At 37.7% G+C, this 26,015-nt stretch overlaps 1 protein-coding gene across 25 annotated transcripts in view; it reads right to left on the reverse strand.

Moving 5' to 3' along the window:
* Positions 1-26,015, reverse strand: part of Pam (peptidylglycine alpha-amidating monooxygenase) — a 299,955-nt gene that overhangs the window by 41,094 nt on the left and 232,846 nt on the right. For 14 of the 25 annotated variants that reach the window (XM_029565909.1, XM_029565908.1, XM_029565906.1 and 11 more), the window contains exons 13-15: positions 20,263-20,447; positions 18,186-18,257; positions 5,229-5,546 (exon numbers count right to left, since the gene is read on the reverse strand). In XM_029565909.1, the coding sequence (XP_029421769.1) occupies positions 5,229-5,546; positions 18,186-18,257; positions 20,263-20,447 (575 nt within the window). The remainder of the gene's footprint in view (positions 1-5,228; positions 5,547-18,185; positions 18,258-20,262; positions 20,448-26,015) is intronic. The other 11 variants (XM_029565914.1, XM_029565918.1, XM_008838046.3 and 8 more) reach the window with 3 other exon arrangements.

Consider the following 26,015-nt stretch of genomic DNA (forward strand, 5'->3'; position numbering starts at 1 on the left):
TTTACCTTTTGTAATTTCATATAACAGTTTTTAATAAAATTTAGTCCCCCTCCCCCATCCATGCAAAATCCGTTTTGAAAACATATAAAAGGAAGCAATGCTTTTTTAAAAATAAATACATATTAGCTATACATGATAGTAACCTTGATATAAAAGTCATTGTGATTTCAGAGATGACCCCCTCTCCCTATCAAAATTAAAAACCACCCTCCTGAGACTTTAAATGACATTCTTTCCAAATGACATATAAGATTTTCACAACAAATAAATTTTATTATTCTATGAGGAGTACTTGGCATTTATTACAAACAAAGGTAAATGTGTAGCCTCATAGTCTGCCACAGATTAAAACAATTACTGTTAGAAAAACTGAACATTACTATTAAAATTATATTAATAAATCACTAAAAGAATTTTACAGCTTGCCAAGAAAGAGATTAATGTTAGTGATCAATGGCACTTTCACATGATATTATTAACAAGCATTTAAAAGGGCATTCATTTATCTGTGTTACAGAAGGACCGACAGAGCTAGATAAAACTTAAGATAGCTAAAACTTAAGCCCAGAGCTATGATGTAATTTCAGTATAACAAGTCTTTTCACATTTAGTCCTAACAAAAAAGCTGCATCAAATCACTACAGCATTTCAACAAAAACAAAATGTGGTGCCCGCTTTTCCTCCACTTGCCAATTTCCACCAGTGGAGGAGATATACTTTATGTTTGCCAGGGGTTATTACTCACCAGAAGTGCCAGAAATAACTATAATTAACCAAAACAGCAGAAAGAATATTTATATCCAGTCAAAAAGAAAATAAGAAGTAGACTGTTTCATTTAATGGGAATGAAGGAAAAGAGGTAAACTATAGCCAGAGCCTCAAAAGCCTGGCAGAATGAGTTTAATAGCAAGTGTTTTTAAATTATAATCATATATATGTATATATGTATATATTTGGTCTTTTTGAGACAGGGTCTCCCTGTAGCCCCAGCTGTCCTGGAACTTACTATGTAGTGTCAAAGCCTTAGTGTGACCAAAACATTATATTATCATAGTATCTGAAAAATTATTTCAAAATGAAAAGTTGATTTTAGCAATTAATGAAGAACGTAATGAATCATAAAAAGACCTTCTGAGTTCTCATCTTGAGTAAGAAAGGTCATACAAATGTAGAAGTATTTTATAATATACAGAGGTTTTCAATGGCCAAATCAGCCTTCTATACACAGTACAGAATAGTATGATAAAATACGCCAGCTAAAACTGACCAGAACTATCTTTAATGTTTTTTTCTTTTTGATTGTTCAATAAGCCTAGTTTCCAGAAGCTAACCTAAGATTTTGTTTCTACTCTTTTAATGCTATCTCAATCCTGATTTTAAACTACTAATGACAGAAACTTTACAATATTAAGTATAAACAGAGAAAATTTGTCTCTCACTTGCCATGTTGAATATTTTCATACTGTACTTCATGTATCACATAAAACACCAAAATAGATCAATGTAAGTGATCCAGAGATTTGAATACCCCAGACTCCCATTATCACAAAACATTATTAGCAAATACTTTCTCAGCTTACTAATGTATGAAATTTTGCCCCTTCCTACATAGAAAGAAAATATGCTAGGAGAGCGTGATGGCTAATCTTAGTTGTCAACATGATTGGATCTGGAATCAACTAAAACACAAGCTACTAGATGCTCCTGTGAACTGCAATAACAATTAGCCCAGCAATGTGTACTAATATCTTTGGAGCAACCAACAGCTCTCTGATTGTACTTAAAGCCTGTTCAGTAGGGGGCGGTATCGTAAACCTAGTCAAGAACCTATGACTTGAGAGGTTGCCCTAGAGAGAATCTACTTCTGTCATTCTTCTAAACTGATACAGTGTACAACTGCCTTATAAATATTTATCCTTATACCCATAGAGTAGTGCAGCTCTCATCCCTCATCGAAATAGCTTGCTTTTGCAACAGATGGCGATTATTACAGAGGACCACAACTAGTCAAAATGCAGAGAATAAGTGTCTGTGGAGTGCTAATCCCCTAACTAGACATTTATAACAGAACTCCTATACCCAAGGCTCAGGGGACATCTCAGAAGAGAAGGTGGAAATACTGTAAGAGCCAGAAGACCAGGAGGATTGCTACAAACTAGTGTCTTCTGGACATTGCAGGGATGCTTGACTCAGGAACTCTCAATGGCTATGGCTGTTTGCACGAGATAAGTCCAAAACCACATCAGTCAACATTTCAGCATGGATGGGGGAAGGGCTCACAAGGTTCCACCCTTAGTTGAGGAGCTACAACCAGTGAATGGCTTCTGAGGAAGTGAGGATCAGTTTTCTTCAGACTGTACAGATACCAAAACCTGGGGACAAAAGAACAGGGTCCCAAATAGAATCTCCAACCTCTCAGTAGGGAGGGGCCAGGAGTCCAGGAAAGTCTGAATTGGACAAGCAAATCGATCTCACTTTAACTGAGCTGAAATAGGTTGAAATTAAGGAATGAAAAACAGTGCATATTGGAAAGCATACTGTCCAAATTTTAAATTTAAATTCTGGGACCTCACTCAAATAGGTTAACTTCTCTTGGCTTCAGTTTCGTCTTCTGGAAATTAATACTTCTTGAAGATATCTGAAATGACTATGAGCTATAATATTAAATGACACAATAGCTTTGCATTTTTGCTTTAGTAAAATGCCACATAAAAAGTTATTTTCTTCTTTCCAACTAATACAATTTCTTCTAGTTAATTAGGCACTTAAAGGGACTAGTTAATTCCTCGAGACCATTAGGGCCATTCTCTGCTTTGCCTGGAGTAAAGAAAGGGCAGAAGAAAAACAAGAGAACATTATCCATCACATTTATTCTCCTTGCCAATACCCTGAGAAAGCCACATGAATCAGACTAATAATACATCTCATGGGGACATTATATGTGGATAACTTCCTACTTTCTTTTTGCAAAATGGAAACATGCTGCTGAGAGGTCTTCTTTTAACTTACTCAATGAAATAACCCAGGAGCAAACAGTTATATACTGCATCATGTCAAAAAACAGGGAGAGAAGATTAGGGAAAGAGTGTAACAAGATTCATCAAATAACTGTTTTGCATTGTTTTCAAGATTTTGAGTTAGAATCTTGAAAAAAAAACCATTAAAATAAGCTATTTCAGAAAGGAAACACATACATACTTTCTTTCAGTAATGGTTAGTTGTACTGCCTACGACTCTCTGATTTGTTAAATTTAGTGACATTTACCCACATACGGAAGATGAAGGAAAACAACTTCCCTGGAGAAAATTCTTTCTCTCAGCTTTGCCATGTGACTACCTTTGAAAACAGGAGAAGATATAGCAAAGAAATGTATTTTCTACATTTTAGGATCTTTCTTAGACAAACTACAAGGTTTTAGAAAGAAAAGGCCTTAAGTTCGCTTCCAATTTATTTCTATGTCTGAGCGCCTCCATGTATGCACGTGCACTGTGTGCATGTGGGCGCCTGACAAGGCCAAAAGAGGGTGTCAGATGCCCTGGAACTGAAGTTCCAAGCAATTGTGCACCACTTGATGTGGGTGCTGAGGACCAAATCTGGGTCTTCTGTAAGAGCAGTGCCTGCTCTTGACCACTGAGCCATTTCTTCAGCTCCCAAACTCTTAATTTTTACGCAGACACTTATGATGATTAAAAGTGACTATGATATTTCAAATCCAAGAGTGAAAAGGTAAGTCCTGAACTAAAGCAGCAGCAGTGCTAATATTTCACAAGCGAACAGAACTGAGCTCTCATCAGAGGCCCTTTTGACTTTTATATATGCATGTCCTTGACACAGAGGTTCAGACAGATACTCTGGATTATGAAATAGACAAGGGTATGATAAAGCAAATATTTCTAAGTACCACACTCAGAGATACCAGTCCAGTTGTTCTTTCATAGGATACAGAAAGTCAATTTTTTTCTTACTCTTAGGTGAGTCTTAGGCAAGAGAGTCCTGGGACCACCTCTTGAGAAACAGTTTAATTAGACAAATTTGGAATGAGTTAAAACCTGTTAAAATATGAAGAGTTAAGTCTTGGCCCCACTTAACACCTCATACAGACCATTAGGCCAGTCCCATTGGACAATGCTTGAAACTTCCATGTGAGCAAAAAGCACCACATGCTAATTTTTTTCAATTATAAATAAAAATCAGCTGGGTGTTGAATAATTCATGGCTTCCTGCAAAGCTGAATTTGAAAACATCAAGCTGGCAGCTTGTGCCATTTGCGCCCACACATGGACAGCTGCCATGCACGCATATCCGTTACTTTTTTGGAGATTCTCTCCACATGCTGTATTATTTGGCTTTCCACATTAGCAAGTAATACAAAACACAATCAATATCACAGAGGCCACAACATAATTAAAGACAAAGGTGAGGCTTATTGGTCCAGAAACCTGAAGGGAATAAGGTATTGTCCTCTAATTATGTTTAGAAATATATTCTGATAGTTATTGACTTACTGGAGGTCTCTTCAGAAATATATACTCAGGTTTCAAATATGATAGCAGTTGATAATGGAACTTAAGAAATCAAAGTCATAAAATGGTTACGTTTTGCAAGTAGGCTGGATGAGAGTTGAGAATATTAGATTCCTTTGAGAGGAAATTAATTACCTTAGAAGAAGATCGTGTGCACGTATTGCATCCACTGGGATGTGCAGGGGAGGTTTTGGCTTTTCAATTTATTTCCATTGAGCAAAGTAGAAAATGTTGATTTGTTACTCTGAATTTCATATATCAGTTTTTCGAAAATGATTCAAGTATTTTTGGTCCTTATAGTTTGGGTTTACTTATAGAATAAATATTGAAGTTATGTAGTACTGGACCAAAACAAAAAGAGAAAAATCTCTTCAAAACAAGTATGGTATTTGATTATAGATCAAATCTGGTAATGTTTTCTCCAATAAGTCTGTTTTCTGTTTTGCTTTGTTAGCAAGACAGCATCTTATTATGTAGCCCTGGCTGGCTTAGACCTTGCTACACAGGCCACGCTGGCCTTGAACTTACAGCTATCCACCCACCACTGCTTTCTGAATGCTGGGATTACAGGTGTGTGATCTGATGCCTGGCCAATAAGCCCTTTTTATTGGTTTTATTACTTATTAATTTTTATTCCCTTCAGGTTTTGCTAATGTGGACTGCATGTTTTATACTTTATTTCTTAAAAGACACCCTAAACCCACCTCCTGTGTGCTCAGGTTCCCAGGTACCTTTCCCAGGCTGCTGTAATGAGAAATCTCTGCTCTCAGCAGGCCTCAAAGTAGATTCTAGTCTGTGGAATTTGTGAATTCTGTCTCTGACAAGAATAGCATCGCCCCTCTCCTCCTGCTCGGTACCCTCTCTGACATCAGACCGACCAAGATCCTTTTTTTGAACTACGTTTGCAATCTCAGCTACCAGGTCTGGATCTGCTGCTGCCTTTTCTGTAGGATTGTATTTGTGCACATGAACAACATCTTCCCTTTCTCCTAGCAGCTTGGAAAGTAGTGAATAGAAATCACCTGTGGAAAAAGGAGAAAAGAGAAAGAGGCAGAGTGTTCATAACATTTGTAACATTTACAAAATCTGATGCCTTAAAAAATCATTTATTGATTCTGCATAGTAAGTGAGAAACAAAATTGTTCTCATACTCCAAGTACAGAAGGGAGGGAGGGAGAGAGAAGGAAGGAACGGGAGCAAGGGAAAGAGGGAGAGAAGGAAAGAGAGAGAAGCTTAACAGATTTTTACATTCCATTTTTATGCCATCTACTCTTATTACTTCACATATTATGCCTACTATATATTAATAGAAACAAAACAAAATAATTCAGATGTGACTGTATGGCACACTTCAATCACTAGACTTCACAGCATAATTAAATTGATGTGGAAATTGAAAATCCATCAGAATTCTAAAAGAGTATCAACGGCTGCATTAGAGAAAGCTGTCTTCAGAAGCAAACACTGTGAATTTGTTTTTTTTTAAAAAAAAAAACCATTAAAGCATAAGCCACAAGGAATTAAATCTATATTTCAAGAAGACCCTGTAAAACACAACCAGTCTCTCAGATATGCATCCATTTGGCAACTGAGAAGCCAGCCTTATGATTTTGCTAGTAGTGCTGTTGTAAGTAGTTCCAATAGATCCTTTTGAGCAAGGAATGAACAGTTACAGAGGAATTATTTTGTGGTCAAAGAATCCTTTAAAATCAGTTGGAAATAAAGATAAAAAAATCATTAGATGATTCATCATTAAATATGTTTTATCATTATATCAATAATTGAACAAGGGTAGGACAATCCCATTTCATGAAAACATATCACTTGTAAAAATATGTCTAAAGAAAGTTCATGAAGCATCTTAATCCTCATCATTTACACAGTCAAACCCATTATATCAACTGTGCAAATGGGAACATAAATGCAGCCTCCTGGCAACCCCCAAGTTCTGTCTTTCCTCACCCTATTCTAAAGGCTGGTAATTAAGAAATCATGATTATAGAGTCCTATTGCCAACACTTTAATTACATTCATAGCACCATTACAAAACATTTATAAAACTATTTTCATGGATATTCGGAAACAAAAATCGCAAATCGTTTAGCTATGATATAAGTCAGTGAAGATATATTCTTAAGAAATTGGAGCAAGGGGAAATGAAATCTTTCCAAAATGATGCTAACAGAACTTCTCATGGTTACAATCTTGGTTTAACAATTCAAAGTAGGTTTACAATTCCTGCCCTGGAAATCAGCTTATCCCAGGTGAAATCTTCAATCAGAAAACAATTAACAAGTAATGGGACAATCTCTTTAAAATGAACAAAACAAATCATAACTCAAACAAACTGGTTAGGGCACAGCTACATTCTGCCTTACAGAAGAAATTAATCCATTATAGCTAAATTCTTCTGTCTCTCTCAATAAGCATGAACAGTTTAATATGCTTGCATAATGAGACATTCTATATACAAAATAAAATATATTATTATTTTAAGAAGAGATAAAACAAATGGTTTAAAACTTGAATCAATATCATTAGATTAATAAGGATGAGGGAACACAGACTAAGAACCTAGCACAGTCATTTGGCTTTGTCAGTAAACATCTAAAAGCTGTGGTTGAGTACCTAAAACAGAGCACTGCTGTTCCTTCAAAATCATCATTTAAAATTATCTTTGTAATAGGAGAGTGGAATTTAAGATAATGTGATAGGTGTGGCTGCACACTGGTTGCACTGACTTGTGAGAACATAGCTCCAGAGACCACTAGATGGCTATCTCACTGCTTCTCACATGCAGGAATCTCTCTCTCTCTCTCTCTCTCTCTCTCTCTCTCTCTCTCTCTCTCTCTCTCCTCATGGTTAGTCCTGGATTGATGGAATTCTGAAATGTTAACCATTTTTCTCAGGCACATTAAGATCTCTACTTAGAAAACATGTCTGATGAATACATTAGATGGGGTAAGACATAAACAGAAGAAATTGGCTGGAAAAGATTTTCTCCTGTTCTGTAATCAGCCTCTTTACTCTGCAGATGGCTTCCTTTGCTGCTCTGAAGATGTTTAATTTCACATAACCCTAATTGTTGATTCTTGCTATAATTACCCAAACTGATGGAGTTCTTCTCTCTTTTGCCTATGTCTATATCTTGAAGTGTTTTACTTTAGCATTTTCAGAAGTTCCAGTCTCACATTAAGGTCTTTGATTCATTTTCAGTTGATTTTTCTACAGGTTGAGAGAGAGGGATCTAGTTTAATTCTTCTACATGTGGATATTCAGTTTCCCTAACACCATTTACTGAAGAGGTTTCAATGTACCTTTTGATCCCTTTCTCAAAAATGAAAGAATGTTTAAGTGGGGGTAGAGGGATAGGAGAATAAAAAAGAGAGTTGAGGAGGAGGGTTAGCCCAAACGAAGAATGTATGATGAAGCCATTTGCTTTCTAAGCTAATTAAGAAGCACAGTTTTTTTTTTTTTTTTTTTTGTTGTTGTTGTTGTTTTTTTTTTTTGATGGGCCTGGTGGAAGTACTTGTTAATCCCAGTACTCAGGAGGCTGGTATATCTCTATGAGATTGAAACCAGTATGATCTACATAGCAAGCTACAGGCCATCTGGGGCTACAAGCAGACCCTGTCTCAAAATAAAAGCACAATTTAAAAAGAGTTTGAACTAAGGTATCAGACATGAGTGGATAATGCTGCTCCCAGAAGCCACTGTTTATTAAACAAAAATCCCAGTGCCAGGTATAGGATTCCTCCCTATAATTTGGCACTGCTCTTGGTTGCCCACCGGAATTAGATGATAAGACCTTATTGCTGAAAACATCATTCACGTTGGTTACAGAACATAGAGAAATCAAGCTGGATCTAAGCTGAAAACTTCTTCCCTAATAATGCTTTCATAATGTTAGTGAGTGCTATGCAGGCTGCTGGGGGAGGAAAGATACACCCATACCAGATTAGTGATGCTCTCAGCCGGAGCCTGGTTCAGAGAAGTTTTTATTAGCAGTAGGCAGTGATTAATGCCGAGACTTCTAACTAGTCAAAGTGCTGAGAATAAGTGACTGTTGGGTGCTCCCCCTAAATGGGTCATCTATATCACAACCTAACAGGTTCAAGACCATCATAGTAAAGGTGCTAGAAAGACTGTAAGAGCCAGCAGATGGGAGGAATGCTGTGAAAAGCTGTCATCTGGACATGTCATAGCAATTGCACTCATGAGCTCAGAGTGGCTGTGGTTATCTAGACAGGACCCACATAAATTGAACCCTTTAACATTCCATTATGAATGGGAGAGGGCTCAGGAGGCTCCACCTTTTGATGAGGTGCTGTTGGCAGTTATTGGCTGTTGGAGGAGGGAGCCGATTTTCTTCACTGGTGTAGCCATTAGTAAGTAGGCCATGCCCCAGTTAATAATATTCATGTACACATGCTCATGCAAGCAACTGCAAATTACACTCAGTATGGCCTTAAAAAAAGATATGAAAGTAGGAGGAAGAAGTATTGAGAATAAGGAGGGATCTAGAGGCAGTGACATAAAAGAGGGTAATAGGGATGAACAGAATGAAATAGATACATACATGAAATGGTCAAAGAATAAATTCCAAATATTTTTTAAAAGCTAGGTTGCTGTCGTAGTGCTGGGTTATTTCCGGTTCTTCTTTTCCATTGGCCTACCTGTCTTTTAATATCTACTTATGAACAGGTACTATGCCTACTCCAGTGTACTCTATGGTCAACCCTGACAGTCCTTCTAACACCTCTAACCTTTCCTATGTGCTGCTTTTCTTTGTTCTGTGCCTCACAGGCTGTAAACACACTCACTGAAGGTATGAGTGGTCCTGGAGGATAGACTTGGTTGTGAGCCTCTTCTGATACAAAAGGTCTGTCACACTCTTGCATCTTTCCAGTTCTACTACAAGTTACAACACTGTCCAAATGGACTTCTGTGATAATGAGAATATTCCAGGTCTGTACTGTACTGAAATCACTAGAGCCACTATTCACTTGGGGCTATTGGGTTCATGTAATGTGGCTAATATCACTGAGGGTCTTTTAAATTTTACTTACTTCTAACTAAATAACCATAGATGGCCAGTATGTGCCCCACTGGACCATAAAGGGCTCCTTCTTGTGCATCCTTTCTTTCACCTTCTTTCTTCCCTAACCTAAAGGCAGGTGCATTCCACGTTTTCTCCACTGCACGGCTGCTGTATGAGCTGATCAAGAGCTCTTATGTGTCAAGGCCAGCAAATTCTTCACCTTGGCTTACTGGTTGTATGCAGCCATCACTGTTGAAAGTGTCTGGCAGGAAGTCTTTTTATAATGCACTGTATACTTTTCCACCGGTCATCTTTGCTTTCTTTTTTCCTTCTGCCCAACATATGGAAATACTGGTCTCTCTTAAGGTCTATTTTTTGCCCTTACTCAGTTACCCAAGTCATTTATTGCTGGCAATTTGCCCTCTGGGAAAATCATTCTCAAACCTGGGGTTCTCCTAGCATCAAACTCATATAAAACTGAATTCTCAAATTTCTACTTTGATGTCTTTTTCATAGATATTAGGAGCTCAACATGTCTAGAATTATATTCTTTTTCTTCTTTCCACTTTTATATTTTTCTATTGCTCTCTTGGTCCGAAACACTGTGTTGGCCCTCTCTCACCACTGACCAAAAAGTCTGAATTATACTGCTTGTTAACATCTTTTGCATGCCCACCACAAGGACCACAGTTACTCATCTGGGTTCTTATCGTCTTCTGACTCTCATGTTCACAGGCCACAGGCTGTTCTGCTTCCTCCCCATAGCCAGTCATGATGCTGTTAAACTGTTTTACCTTCTACTGAACAGCTTGTGACTCACAGTGCCCCACTTCCATAGATGCTTCTGGGTTGTAGCCCACAGATACCTTTCCCTCATCTCTGTCAATCTATGTATTTCTGGGTGGTTTTCTATAGTTGTATTCTGATACCCACTGCTAAAGTAACCACATAAGTTATTTCCAAAACTGGGATACTTCTTTCAAGGCAAAGCATGTTATTAATATTTATATTAGGAAAAATTTGTACAATCTCTGGAAACTCTGTTAACATACCTATGCCTGACAGAGATAACAAACAGAATAACTTACAAATTATGCATAGCAGTAATAATAGCCACTATTTTCAGTTTAGCATGACTGTGTAACTTTGTTGAGTGCTTCACACAATTAAACACATTTACTGTCTGTGAAATAGCTATTATTATTTCTATCTACATGAAGAAACTAACCATCTTGCCCGGATGGTAGGAAGTTGAGTAGGGACTGGAAGGAGATCACCTGACCGTTAGTTACTTTCTTCTGTAGCTTGGATACTCTTTCAATGTGTCTCTTAAGTGTTCACAGGCCAAAGTTTACTTACGATTAATTATTAATCTGATGGACATTTAATAAGACTACTGTGCACTGTCTCAGAATTCTGCCAGCAATAATAACAGCAAGGCTATTATCAGATGCAGGCCATTGGGTCTCCAGAGCATGAGCTAAACATCTTTTCTTTTTTTTAAAAAAATATTTTATTATTTTTATTTTATGTGTATGAGTGTATTGCCTGCACGTAGGTAAGTGTACCCATGTTGTACAATGCCCATGGAGGACAGAAGAGTCTGTCGGATCCCTTAGAAATGGAGTTATGGACAGTATTAGCTGCCATGGGGGTTCTTTTCTTTATAGTTATATTTCTTTGCATATTTTGTTACAGTAACAAACCTGTGACAAATTCACCCTCTAAGCTGTTCTCTGTATGGGATCAGGACCCTTTCTCTTGCCTGTACTTGTCATTAAGTTCTTTCTTGTGAATTCACTTCTGCCTGTCAGTTTTACTACATTGCTTTCCTTTTAAGTTTTCTTCTGAGTTCTGATGGTTAGGTTTATTTTTTAATGGAGAAACTTTCTTTGTCCTAACTTGTCCATATTATAACACAAGGAACTTGTAAACTAATTAATGTATATCTACCATGGTTATTTGTATAAAACTAGATTAAAGAATAATGACTAGTTTCTTTGACAGGAATAACTAGAAGAGTATTTTGTTCTCAATGGTTTTCCTTTACACTGTCAAGATACCTTTCATGCTTCACCAAGTTATACAGTGTTCTAAAATAGTTTTTATATATTTAAATTATCTCAGAGAAAGTATAAATTATAAGATGTAAATGTCATTTCCTATGGAAGGAATAACTTCTCATTTCTTATCCACTATCACATTCCCAGTCTTCAGTACTGTCCCTATTATGGGAGGTACTCAATCAATGATTCTAGAATGAAAAATAGCTTCTGAAAAATGTTGCCCTTTGCTTCTGTAATCAGCAGAGATAAACATTTTCCTCCTTGACAACTTTGTACTGCAGTGAGGTCTTATTTATTCCTTCAGCAACCACTAACACTTTGCTTCTATGAAATACAGAAATAAGCCTCTTAAGCAATTTGACTGAGCCAGTTTGATATTTGGAAAACACAATTATTGTAGCAACTAATGTGCTGAGAAAAAGATTGTACACAGTGCATGCAAATGTAAATAATACCAATTAAACCATGTTTGTAAGTTGTGTGCTTGCATTAATGACCTTATAGCTCCAAAAGAATTTTTCTATTTAGTTGGGCCCATTCTCTATTCCCTGATCCCTATAAAGAATTTCTCTTTTACTTCCAGGAACATGATGGTAATAAACTAAAATAACTGGAAACATACAGTGGAAAAAATGTGCCCCATGAAGCAAGATATGGTGGTCCACACCTATAATCCCAGCATTCAGCAGGTAGAGGCTGGAAGATTGCAGGTCCAGGTCAGCATGGGCTACATAAAGTTTCTGGGCTACAGAATGATACCTTGTCTCAAAAAAGCATAGAAGAGGGAAACACAGAAACAGAAAAAAAAAAAAAAACAGAAGGAAAATTGCTGTGAGTTTAAGTAAATAAAATGCTTTAAGGTTATTGACTTTAAAAACAACTGCTTTTCACTTTTAGAAAATGTAAAAATCTTAATTATGGCAGTTGGTTCACCTTTAAAAATAATTAAGGGGCTAGAGAGATGGCTCAGTAGTTAAGAGCAGTGGCTGCTCTTTCAGAGCACCTGGGTTCAGTTCCTAGCACCCATATGGCAGTTAACAACCACCTGCAACTCTAGTCCCAGAGGAATCCAACACCATCTTCTAGCATCCAGAGGTATTGCATGCATAGGTGCATCAATGTTCATACAAAACACACACATAAATTAAAAATCAATAAAAAATTTTAATGCTAAAAAGTGATCAAGAACCTCTTAGTAATTTTCTAGGCTGAGAATCACAGAAATCACTACACTTTATTTCTCAAAGCCAATTGCTCTTATTACAGTTCTATGATTTCTATGGCACATGAAGAGGAAACATACTGTGCATTGGCAGTTTAACTAATGACAAGATATGCCAAGCAATAAAGATAATGAGATTACAGTTATGCAAGGCAAGTGATTAACAAAAGGAATGTGAGGAGTGGACAAATAAAAGCAACTTTAAATATATTTTAATATTTTGTCTTATGATTCAGACAGTCATAACTGGCTTTCTCTTCTAACTTGATTTTGCTTACTGATTATCTACTTCTTACTAACCCACAACATTTATTCTCTAGATTTAGAGAAATAAACATACAACCACGAAAGGATCAAGGATCACAAATGAGGTCAGTCTGATTATAGAATATAAAGTTGGAGAAACATATAAAATAGGGAGGCTTTCACAATCACCATGCACACAGATCTGTTTCAGCACACACAGCCATGTGATAAATGATCGTTCACATCTGCCTATTTTGTTATTAGGAAGCCAATTCTCACAATTCTCAACAGCATTCAGTCAGCTTCCCAGAGTCTTGGAGATACTTAGAATTGTACTTGATAGATGAAGACTTGTGAGCAGCTCATAAATCATAACAAACTGATAAATTTTAGAAAACAGGACTAAATATAAGCATCTTTTTTTTTTTTTTTGGTCTTTTTGAGACAGGGTCTCCTCGTAGTGCTGGTTGGCCTGGAACTTGCTATGTAGACCAGGCTGGCTTTGAACTCACAGAGATCCGCCTGTCTCTGCCTCCTGAGTGCTAGGACTAAAGGTGTGTGCCTGACAAATTGCATCTTTTTTAAGATTGCAAGCCAAGTGGCATCGGGAATCCTTGGAATTAGTCAAGATGATGTTAAAATCATTTGTTCTCTGTAAGGGGATCAAAGGAATGTCTCGTATTGAACAAAAAAAGAAACACTAATTTCAGTTTCTCTAAGCAGCCTTGTTTTACTTCTCTTACACGTTATTTAGCAAGTGTTAATTTCAGAGGCTCTTCCAGTACACTATTATGGATTTAACTTGAAGCCCTGTTCCTTGATTCTGCATATTTGATAAAACACGCCAATGGTAATTCATTTTTGTTAGCATAAAACCACTGTGAAATTATTCTGTTTCACAGAAGGTGTGTTCTGACCTTTAACTGTCTGGGGTCATGGAGTGTTTTCCCTCTACAAATCGCATTTTTGTCATATTCTCCCCGCCTTGGGAGTATAGCAGCTCAGGCTGACCTTTGAGTAGGAAGATTGATTATATGGGGCACAAAGACTACAATGAGAAGAGTTTAGAGCAAACTGAATAAAACATGTTAGAGGCTCTCTGCAGCAAGAGAAATGTTGTCAAGAACAAAATACACAATTATGAGGCTGTGCTGGTGGTGAAGACTTCAAATCTGCCTTGAGTTTTAAACACGCTGAACCACAACAGTACAATAAATATATATTTCAAAGCAACATCTATATTCTGAATTATAAAGAAGAGCAACAATGAAATTCAGAACTTTTTAAAAATTTTATTTACTATTTTTTAGTTTATTTTATGTGTATGCGTGTATTGCCTGCATGTAGGTAAGTGCACCCATGTCGTGCAATGCCTGTGGAGGACAGAAGAGGCTGGTGGATCCCCTGGAACTCTAGGTATGGACTTTTAAATGCAGTTGTATAGATCTTTGCTTGAGGCAGGCAAACCTCTTAGCTTCATATTCCTTTCTAAATAACGTTGACAGAAACCTCAGGCTGTACCTCTGGTATAGTAAACATATATATATATGAAATCACAGTACAGATGAAATAAGGAGACTTTACAAAACATGCTCTAGTTTTCTAAAAGTGTCAACTAAAAGATGAGAGAGATATCTGTGAGTGTGTCCACATCTGCTCTGGAAGTCAACATCACTTCTTCCAGGATCATTTCTTAGGACTCATTTGCTACACCCAGAATCACTGTCTAATAGGATCAAAACATATGTAATCATTTACCATTTAATTATTGTATTTATTATACATGTGTAGGTACTCACGATTTAATTTGTTGTACCTCTATTGTACTTCTTATTACATTCATAGGTAATAGTTCACTTTATTCCATTGCTATGGTAGTAGGTAATTCTTCACTTAACATTTATTTAAGGGTGGTGACATTTCTGTTTTGAATACCCATTTATGTTTTTCTGAATGGAAACAGATGTAATTATTTGGTTCACATAAAAGTTCACAAATATAGAAATGAGCTATTGAAAAATCAATGAGAGCTGGGGACGGTGGTGCACACCTTTAATCCCAGCACTCAGGAGGTGGAGGCAGGTGGATCTCTGTGAGATTGAGGCTAACTTAGTCCACATGCTATGTTCCAGGCTGGCTGGGGCTACAGGGAGACCCTGCCTGAAAAAAAAATCAGTGAAAATATATACTAATTATGCAGTCATTGAAATCAGTTTTGTAGGCTGTTGATACAGTGGGGATGCAGATCAGTCATAGAGCACTTGCCTAACATGTAGAAGGACTTGGGTTTGATCCCTGGCATTATAAAAAAATTTTTGTCAATAATATTACTATTCTAGGAAATATGAAAAATATAACAGTTTCAAAAAGATGGTACAAAACAATATACATGCTGCTCTAATATAAATATTATAAGTACATATGCATGTAGTTGGGTATGGTGGCACACACTTTTAATCCCAACACTCGAGAGGCAGAGGCAGGTGGATCTCTGTAACCAGCCTGGTTTACATAGCGAGTTCTAGGCCAGCTGGGGCTACAAGGAAACCCTGTCATGAAAAGACAAAAAAAGTACATATGCATGTTTACATATTTAAAATATATGTATAATATATTTCATATACAGATATATCTGGGGACTATCAGTTTTTGTTTAGTTTTATTCAATATAGTTATCTTTTACATTGTTATTTTAAAAACTGAAAGTAATCCATGTTTAAAAAAGTCCCTGAAGAACTATGTAAATCCTCATTAAAATGTTTACAATTGTTGCATGATCCAAGACAATCTGAAGGATAAAACTGTCACATAATGATGCTTCTTTGGTGTCTTAGAAATTACATTATCTGAAACAGAGTTTGAGATATGCTTGTGAAAGATGCAGTAGAACACCAGAGTGTTGTAGAAGCAGAGAAGCCATATCACATGGCTTCTCACAACTCAGATGTCAGTTGATTTCCAGTTAAGATTAACCTTCTGACAAAATTTTCAATAGAGAGCAATTTTAGTGGTAAGAATTTCAAAGGAAGTATTAGAAAAACCCACATTAAAAGGAACATAGAGTTTAATTGAACATTTTCTCCATGCTGGAGATATCTTTGTGTTTGTACTCATGAGTATGTGTGTGTTGTGCATAGGAGTTTGTGCTTGTGTGTGTGTGTGTGTGTGTGTGTGTGTGTCTGTGCGTCTGTGTATGCGTCTGTGTGTGTATATACCCATACATGAGAATGTAGAGGCCAGAGATTGACACTGGGTGTCTCAGTTGCTCTCCCCCTTATTTTTTTTGAGACAGGATCTTTCACTGAATATAGGGCTCAGTGAAGGGCTAGACTGGATGACTAGGAAGTCCCAGGCAACCTCCTCTGTCTCTCTTTTCACACAGTGCTAGTACTACAAATGCATGCTGCCACAGCCAGCCTTTATGTGGGTACTGGGGATCTTAATTCAGTTCCTCAGGTTTACACTGCAAGAACTTTACCCACTGAGCTATCTCCCCAATCCTTGTAGATATATTTCTTTAATTTGGTTTATGGAATTCCCCCATGAAGTTTTAATATATTAGTACAGGTTTCCTTTAAAATTTTTTTTTAATGTAATTATTTTTAGTTTCTATGTATGAGTGTTTTGCCAACATGCAAATATATGCACCACATGCAAGTCTGTTGCCCATGGGGGCCAGAAGAATGTGTCAAATCCCCTGGACCTGGAGTTATGGATGGTTGTGAGTTGGCATGAGGGTGCTGGGATCCAAATTCTGGTCCTTTGCAATAGCAGCCAATGATCCTAAACATTGTGCCATTATCAGGCTGGAGACAGCCCAAAACATCCTTTAAAAAAACACAGCATTTATTATATGTCTTGTGTGTGTGTGTGTGTGTGTGTGTGTATTCTACAGATAGATAACATATATTCATATTTTAGGTGTATGCATGTATGTATGTATGTAATCCAGGTAGGACTACATTATTTGCAGAATAATCTGAACCTCCTGGTGGGCACAGACTTTGCCTTTGAATACAGGTCCCTGATTTCTGAGTCTTGTTTTCTTGCCTCACAACTATTCTGAGTCTTATCAAAACTTGAGATTGTCTTTGAAACCAACCTAGCTCTGTTAGCTTGTAACTAGCACTACAGAAATAATTTATAACTATTGTTTATTGGAGGAAAAAATATTAAAGTAACTAATAAAATCTGGAGGCATACATGAGAACAATTGGGCCAGAACAACAAACTAAGGTGATGGGTTAAGTTTGGTGGCTTACTTTAAAAATTAAGACACATGACATAATTTGTTTGAGTAGTTAAGAGTCCTTTTACTAGCTACTTGGTCAGTATGACTTCCCAGGGAGTGAAAGAAATAGACATTTTGTGTGAATAAACGTCTGTTAGAAGAATAGGACACTTTCGGCAATGACTGGATTTGTCCTGAGTATTGTAAAGAAAAGGATTTATCTCATTATTATACCAGAAAAACTATTTGTGGAAATGTATATATTTCTGTATCTCTATTTCAGGTTTTAGCTGTTGTCCTCCAATCACCAGTAGGTTAACACAGGCTACACTAATTATTGTCACAGCTTTGGTGAGGTACTACTTCACAGGATGTGGGAGGTGACCGATGGATACACTCATTTCAATGTGCATATTATAGCTTGTCTCTACAATAATACTTTTTCCTTTCCAAGTTACATTAATTTCTTTATGTCATTTATTATTGATCAGCAAAATAAAACAAAATATAGGAAAATAACTTTATATATGCTATTATAATTCTTCTCTAAAACTCACAAGAGTTGAGGGCATTTAAAGTTTTGTGCTATGAAACAGAAATGGTAACTGTAGGACAAATACCAAAGTGTTTTAAGTGACTTAAAGGTAGATATATAAGTAGATATACATGATACCTCCTAGATCCTAGTGATTGGAAATATTTGATGCCCATAAAATATGTGGGTCTCTAACCTTTGTCAACTCAACTAACTTCTTATGATAGGCCACTCTCAGTTTACATATCTATAAATGATAATCTCATATCATACTGTCTCACATGTCAGTATTAGCTACTTACAGGAATAAGCTTACATACCCTGGTCTAATACCTCTTCCTCCTCCCGTTTTGGCTGAGGTATTAACATAGTCTTCTCTTTGTTTTCTGCTTCTGTAAAGGATCAAAGAGGCTGAGCATGTATTTTCAGCAGATATTACACACTTTACTAGATTACAAGAATTGTACATCACCATAAAAACATTCAGGATCTTATAGTCATTACATTATTAAGAATTTTTTAGGAGCTGGAGAGATGTCTTGGTGGTTGAGAGTACTCGTTGCTCTTCTGGAGGACCTGGGTTCAGTTCCTGGCATACACATGTCAGCTAAAGACCAACTGTTCTTAGCTTCAGTTCCAGGGTACCCATGGCCTCTTCTGGCCTCCATGAGTATTGCATGCACATAGCGCACTTGTGTACATACAAGCAAAATAGTCAAACACATAAAAAATTAATAAATAAAGATTTTTTTGAAACAAGTTCCAGTTAGTCTGGAACTTGCTATATAGACCAGACTGGCCTTGAACTCATAAAGATCCACCTGCCTCCGCCTCCCAAGTACAGAGATTAAAGCTATGTGCCACCATGCCCAGCTCAAATAAAGATTGTTTTTTTATGGTAGAAACAGTATAATTCACAACCTTCTCCTATCCCCAACTATCAATTACTTGTCTTGTTACATAATGAGGTCATTACTTTTTGGTAATACATAAATTATAGAGAATTTTAAAACTTTTCAACAAATTACTCATATTTTTTTAATTGACAATAATAATATTTTGAAGCACTTTAAGAAAATTTTAGGTCATATTCTATAAATGTGTTAGTATCTTAATAAATGACCTGTTTGCTTAGTTATCTTCCCTCCTAAAATTCTCTTTAGAAGGAAGTAAGCAGTTGCCGTGGTATTTATGGATGAATTTACAAAACCCCATAAGGTCTCAGCATGCGTCATCCAATAACACAGGGTGTGGGCTTTGCAAATTTAAACTAAAGGAATGACAGTCAAGTATGACTAGCTTTCAGATGAGCAGTAAGTTAAAGAACGATGCTTAGAATGACACCCTAGGAGCTGAGACTAGTAATAGCAAGAATTGTTCTTTGTGTGAAAAGACACATAAACAAATAATTCAAGATATGGTTGGGGATGAAAACCAGTTTCAGTGTCTACAATATGGTGCAATTTATAAATTCATGAATCACAGAATTAATTTTTGCCTATGTAAGGAATGAGGTAAAAATAACTCAGGAATAATATGAAGAAAAGTCTACATCAGTGGGATTGGTCTCAAAACTAATCATTTTTCACCACTGATAGATTAGTCAGTTTTGCTTTCATGAATGTAGAATGTGTGTGTCTGTGTATATTTGGGGGTGCTCCTGGACATGTGTGCACATTGTGAGGAGGCCAGAGGTTGACACTGAGTGTCTTCCTCAATTGCTGTCCCCCTTAGTTTCTGAGACAGGGAGACTCACACCACCTGGAGCTTGCCAATTCAGATAGAATGGCTGGCCGACAAATGCGTGGATCCTTCTGTCTCACCTCTTCAGGGCTGGGATACACATACCTGCCAGTACACAGGTGCTGGTGATCAAAGTCAGGCCCTCGTGCCAGCAGGAGAAGCACTTTACCTACTGTGTGTGTGTGTGTGCGTGTGTGTACACGGGTGTTTTCCTGAATCACTCTCCTCCTTATTTTTTCAGATTGGGTCTCTTTACTGAACCTACAGCTCACTGATCTGTCTAGACTGGCTAGCCAGGCAAGCCCTGGGATCCTCCTAGTGTGGGATTACAGACATGCACCACTGGGCCTTGGTTTTTACAAGGGTGCTGGAGATCTGAACTCGGGTCTTCATGTGTAAAGTACTTCACCAACTGAGCCATCTTGCCAGTGCCCTGTGTAATCTTTTACTGTTTTGATTGAGATATTTTTGGGAAAGAAATTATTTTGTGAAAGGAAAAAAGAGGGAATAAGAACATGTGCACATATGTGACTGTATGAATACAGGAAATGAAGATGATTTTACATCAATCATACAGTCAAATGAGACATAAAAGAAAATACAGAACACAAAACACAAAGTCATACAGTACTTTACATTAAGCACCCAACTCACCTTTGTGATGCCCATGCATCATAACCATGTCAGACTTCACAGGAATTGGAATATTGGCTTCTGGTGGTATAGTTCGGAACATATCTGGAGCCACATTCTGTGTACAGGTCATGAAGGAAACTGCATGCTTGGCTTCCATGTAATACATAATGTATAAGTTGCACATTTCATCACTAGATGTGCCGCTGTAGAAAAAACAGTCGATACAGCAAATAAACCATTCATCTAAAACACAAAACACATTCTTTTTGAGAGAGAGTTCCTTGTAACCCCAGCAGGCCTAGAACTCACCACGTAGACCAGGCTGGCTTCAATCTCATAGAGATCCACCTACCTATGCCTCCTGCTGGGATTAAAAGTATGTGTCACCACACCCAGCCCATAAAACATATTAAAAAAAAAGATTTTATTTACTACTTTTATTTTATGTTTATGAGAATTTTGCCTGCATGTATGTAAGTGCACCCATGTTGTACAATGCCTGAGGAAGTCAGAAGAGTTCGTTGGATCCCCTGTAACTGAAGTTATGGATGGATAGAGAGTTGTTAGCCACCATGTGGGTGGTGGGAACTGAAGCTGGGTCCTCTGCAAGAGCAGCCAGTGCTCTTAACCACTGAGTCATCCCTCCAGCCGGCTACCAAACAGAACCTTAATGCAAGAAAAATGCAACCAGTAACTCCTTCAATAAGAAACTCAATGGTGAAAAGACTGTTTACTGCATAGTTTTCATTAAAATCCATCACAGTTTCCAAAATCAAAGATACATTGTTAAAGGTGTACTTAACACCCAGCAATGGAGTATCCATTTGCAGTTACTTCATGGATATCACCAAGTATCATAGAGGAAAATGGCATTTAAGTAGCCCAGAGATGCTGTCTTTTCTCTCTTAAGTCCCTTTATTCTTTATTTCCTTTCCGCGTTATTGAAACTCATAAATTGAGCAAGTACTTTTCTCATAAATTATCTTGTTTACTTAATGAAGGTGTGATGGTTAAATTGTCAACTTTTCATAATCTAGAATCATTTGGTGTTCTAATTTCATTCCTGTTGCTTTGATAAAACACTCTGACCAAAAGCAACCTAAGGGAGAAAAGGGTTTATTTCAGTCTACAGATTACAGTACATCATTGAGGGAAGCCAAGGCAGGAGGTCAAGCAGGAGCTTGAAGCCAAAACATGGAGGAACACTGCTTTCTGGCTCATTTGTGGGCTCATTCTTAGTTTTCTTATATAGGCCAGGGCCACCTGCCTAGGGATGATGCTGCCCACAATGGGCTAGGATTTCCTATATCAACTAATTATCAAGACAATCTTCTATAAACAAGCCCACAGGTCAATCTGATTTGGGAAATTCCTTAACTGAGACTCCCTTCTTAGATGACTCTAGGTTGTGTCAGGGTGACAGTTAATAGGACACATAGGAGGACAGTTTCAATGTGGAACGATATGGACCAGGTTCACTTGTGGGCATGACTGTGGAGATTGTCTTGATTGCTTTGAGGTGGAAAGAATTAGCCTAAAAGTGTGTGGTACCATTCACAGACTGGGTTTGGGTCCCAGACTGCATAAAAGAGGAGAAGGTGAGTGGAGCATAGCATGCATGTGTTCCTTCTCTCCTTGATCTTCACAGTGGACGTGACTAGCTACGTCAAGTTCCTGACACCTTGTCTTCCCTGCAAACATGGGTTGTAAGCTCAAATTTCAAGCAAAAATAAACTCTTTTTCCCCTACAGTGCTTTTTTATCAGGGTATTTTATCACAGCAACAGAAATGAAACTATGACAGATGGTAAAATTTATAATACATCAATAGGAATATCATATATTATTTACAAGGACATTTACTATGGAGAGTTTAGAAACTTGTTTTGGATTCGCTGCTTCCTTTTCACGGTCAGATGAATTCAGTTACCTGGACATCATAAGTGTAACCCTGATACCTGGTGTTGCAACTAGAGTGTGGTAGCAAGGAATAAAAGAATGGAGGAGCAAAGATGCAAAGTGGAATCAGTTTAGCCTCTTCTAAGGGGCTCCTACCTGACTGAGGCAGTGTCGTACAGCTGATAGATAATGGGAAATATCAATGTTTATAAACAGTGAAACATTTTTCCAAGAAAACAATTCCAAATAATAGAAATAGCATCCACTAGCTCATTAAGCATGTTTTATTCTTTCTCAGTTCACGTAGGTTACTATATATTTTAGTTTCATTATGGTTATTAAGAAGGGATTGCTTCCATAGGATTCAAAAGATGTGTACAGCAAACTGATTCTGGAAAATGATCATTTCCTCTTGGTTATTAGTTGTAATAATTTTTAGCAAACCTATGCTAACCAAAAAATAAGGTGGACTGTTTGCTCTGGAGAAATGTATCACTGTTGATTTTTCCAGCAGTGTCATGCAGTGCTCACTTCCTCTCCATAGCAACAGAAATGACGTCAGTGAGGAAAGGTTAAAAAAAATCTTTTCCAACTGGGGATGTGATTCCTCTCAGCTTTGAAAATGCATAGCTCCTGTGAGACCTCAGGAATTGGCTCCTGCCATGAGAAGCTCCGTTTACCCTTCAGAAATCATTTGGCTTTTCACTCAGATATGTATCAGTATAAATGTCTCCTATGAAATACAAGCAAATAGTGAAGTGCAGTCCCAACCAAACACCTGCTCACTATGTACTTCATGGTGTCAAAACACCATCTAAAATGATTTTTGAACAGTTTTAGAGTCAGTCAGAAAATTATGTGCTCTAAAAGGAATGGCTGGTACCAAAAATAACATATCAGAGCCTCCTACCATATTATTCTTTTCTTCCAGGTTCAAAAAGAGGAAGTTATGTAGAAAGGGGATCCAGCCAGATAGGAAAAGGAACGCAGTATGTGGCTGTAGCTTAGATCCCTCTGAGTACTCTGTCAGAGAGCCCCCCCCAAACCCCAACCACTTAAGCATCTTAAATGAGGGAAAAGGGAAATTAATAAACAAGTCAATAAATATTCAACTCATTCATGGGTAAATGCCTTCATATTTTATCTATTTGGGATCATCAATGCCCATTCTTTCACTAGGAAAGGCATGCCCACACACGCCAGCTTAGGCAGTGTAACCAGTACTCTCATCTTTTTCCTTACTACTGGAACACTAAACAAAACAATGTCACTATGATTGCTTGTTTAAAATTGGCTTCTTGCATAAATGGAGTAATTTATTATATGAGTTATTATGTCATTTTAATAGAATATACAAAGAAAGAATCGCGGAATTTTTTCTAGAGTTGTATTTCCAAAACTATTTGGAGAACAAATGCTCTTTCTGAAATGCTTATATAGAGTGATTTGTAGACATATATAAAAATACATGCCTTTATAAAACAATCACTATGCAGAATTATCTAAATGTATACACATAGATGCATGTGTATTAACAGATGGGAGAGGTCTAGAAATTTAATATATTTTGCCCATATATAATCATGCCTAGTAATATTCCCTCCCTCCTTCCATTTTATCTAAAACATAGCATTCACAGTGTCAGAAACAAGTTACCTCCCTACCAGTTATTGGCCAGGGCAGCACTAGGGGTCTCCAAAACAACATAGCCTATGGCTGTTGCTCTTGGTTGCTTATCATAACTAGATGATAAGACCCTATTGCTGAAGGCATCAGATTCTTTAGTTGCATAACATAGAGAAATGAATCTTGGACTGACCAGGACACTCTCTCCCTCCTGACTAGCTTTCATAGTGCTGGAAAGTGCTTTTTAAGGTGCTAGGGGAGAAAGGACATTAATGATCTTACCTGTCACTGGGCCCTGCATGTTACAGTAATGACCTGTCAGGTAAGGCTGCCCACTGATGCGACAGAGGCTAGTTTAGGGGGATAACTAACTCCTGTCTTGATTGGATCTGAGGCCTGCTCTACAGGAGAGAATTTATGCCTAGTTCTGTAAGCAAGGTTAAAGCCCAGCAGGAAAGCCATGGGTCCTAGGGGAGAAGCCATCAATGTTATTGTGCTAAATGGTCATGCTCTTAAACTGCCATCTAAATATTTATGTTTATACCCATAGATTAGTGCTGCTCTTATTACAGTGGGTTACAGTGGTAAATGCAGAGATTCCTAACTGTTCAAAGTGCTGAGAATAAGTGACTGTGAGTGCTGAGCCATAGCTGGGACATCTACATCATGTCCTCCACCCTCACCCCAAGTCTCAGAGAATATCACAGGAGAGGGAGGGGGAAAGAACATAAGACCTGGAAGATGGGGAGGAGTGCTGTCGAATGCTATCCTCAGGACATGACAGCTCTGTTGCAAAAATGAATTGTGGGCAGCTGTCATTACCTGAACAACACCTGCACAAGAGCAAGCCAGTTAAAAGTTCCATCATGGGGGAGGTTGGGGCTTCGCAGGTGACACCCCAGCTGAGGAGCTATTGCCAAATGATGCCTGCTGGTTGGGAGGGACAGTAATCTTTCTTTGGGGAGGGTGGTCACTAGTGGTTTGCCTATGTTCCTGCATATGACCCCACAGCCATGCGTATATGGGCAGCACTATTGGACTCAGCATGTTATGAAAAAAAAGAAAGAAAAAGAGGACATGAAGTGAGAAGGGAGATGTGTTGAGAGTAGGCCTGGGAAGAGCTGAAGGGAAGTAGTAGTAGTGGTGAAGGTGAGCAAGAAGTGTCAGGTACGTGCATGGAATTTTCTTCCTTCCTTCCTTCCTTCCTTCCTTCCTTCCTTCCTTCCTTCCTTCCCTTCCTCCCTCCCTCCCTCTCTCCCTCCTTCTTACTCTCTCAATTTTTTTTTTTTTTGTCTTTTGAGACAAGGTCTCCCTGTAGCCTAAGCTGGCCTGGAACTTGTTACATAGACCTGGTTGGCCTCAATCTCACAGGGATCTGCCTGCCTCTGCCTCCGAAGTGCTAAGATTAAAGGTGTGTGCCGCCATGCCCTGCCTACATATATGAACTTTTCTAAGAATAAATTTTAAAAACTTCAAAATACAGAGGGTCCAAATTTGAAAATATTCCTTTAACAATTTGAGAAATAACTAATATCTCCAAGTTTCAAAATAATTAAACAGAATACCTAGCTAATATACATTATCCCAAATAAAATTTTGGTGCTTCAAAGCCTGTTATATGTTTACTCAGAAGATTTTAAAACAATATTTTATTATTTCTATTTTATGTGTATGAGTGTATATGTACATGTAAGTGTACTATGTCATGCAATGTCCATGAATGTTAGAAGAGGGCATCAGACCCCCTGGAACTGGAGTTATGGACAGTTGTTAGCTGCCATGTGTATGCTGATTTGAACCTGGGTCCTCTTGAAGAGCAGCCAGTGCTTTTAACCTCTAAGCCATTTCTCCAGCCCCTACTTGAAGGAATTTTAAAAACAAGTTATTTATATGTATATGTGTATGTGTCTGTGCGTATGTCTATGTGGATGCCCTTGGTGGTAACGGGGGAGTTGAATCCCCTGGAGCTTGAGTTACAGGTGGTTGTGAGCTACCTGATATGGGTATTGAAAACCAACCTGTGGTTCTCTGGAAGAGCATCAAGTGTTCTTAACCACTGAGCCATTTTTTCCAGCTCTAGGACTAGTTTTTAAAGGGAAATTGAAAAAACTACTAAAATATATAGTTCATTTCAAATAAGTAAATCTGGAAATGTATGCTAAATGGAATTATCACCCCATACAATGATCAGGAAAATAATTTACTCTTGCTATCACCAACAAATCAGGGGGAGGCAGGTTTTCCTTA

Source organism: Nannospalax galili, unplaced genomic scaffold (genome assembly GCF_000622305.1).
Source record: "Nannospalax galili isolate Female #2095 unplaced genomic scaffold, S.galili_v1.0 scaffold578, whole genome shotgun sequence".
NCBI classification, from domain to species: domain Eukaryota; kingdom Metazoa; phylum Chordata; class Mammalia; order Rodentia; family Spalacidae; genus Nannospalax; species Nannospalax galili.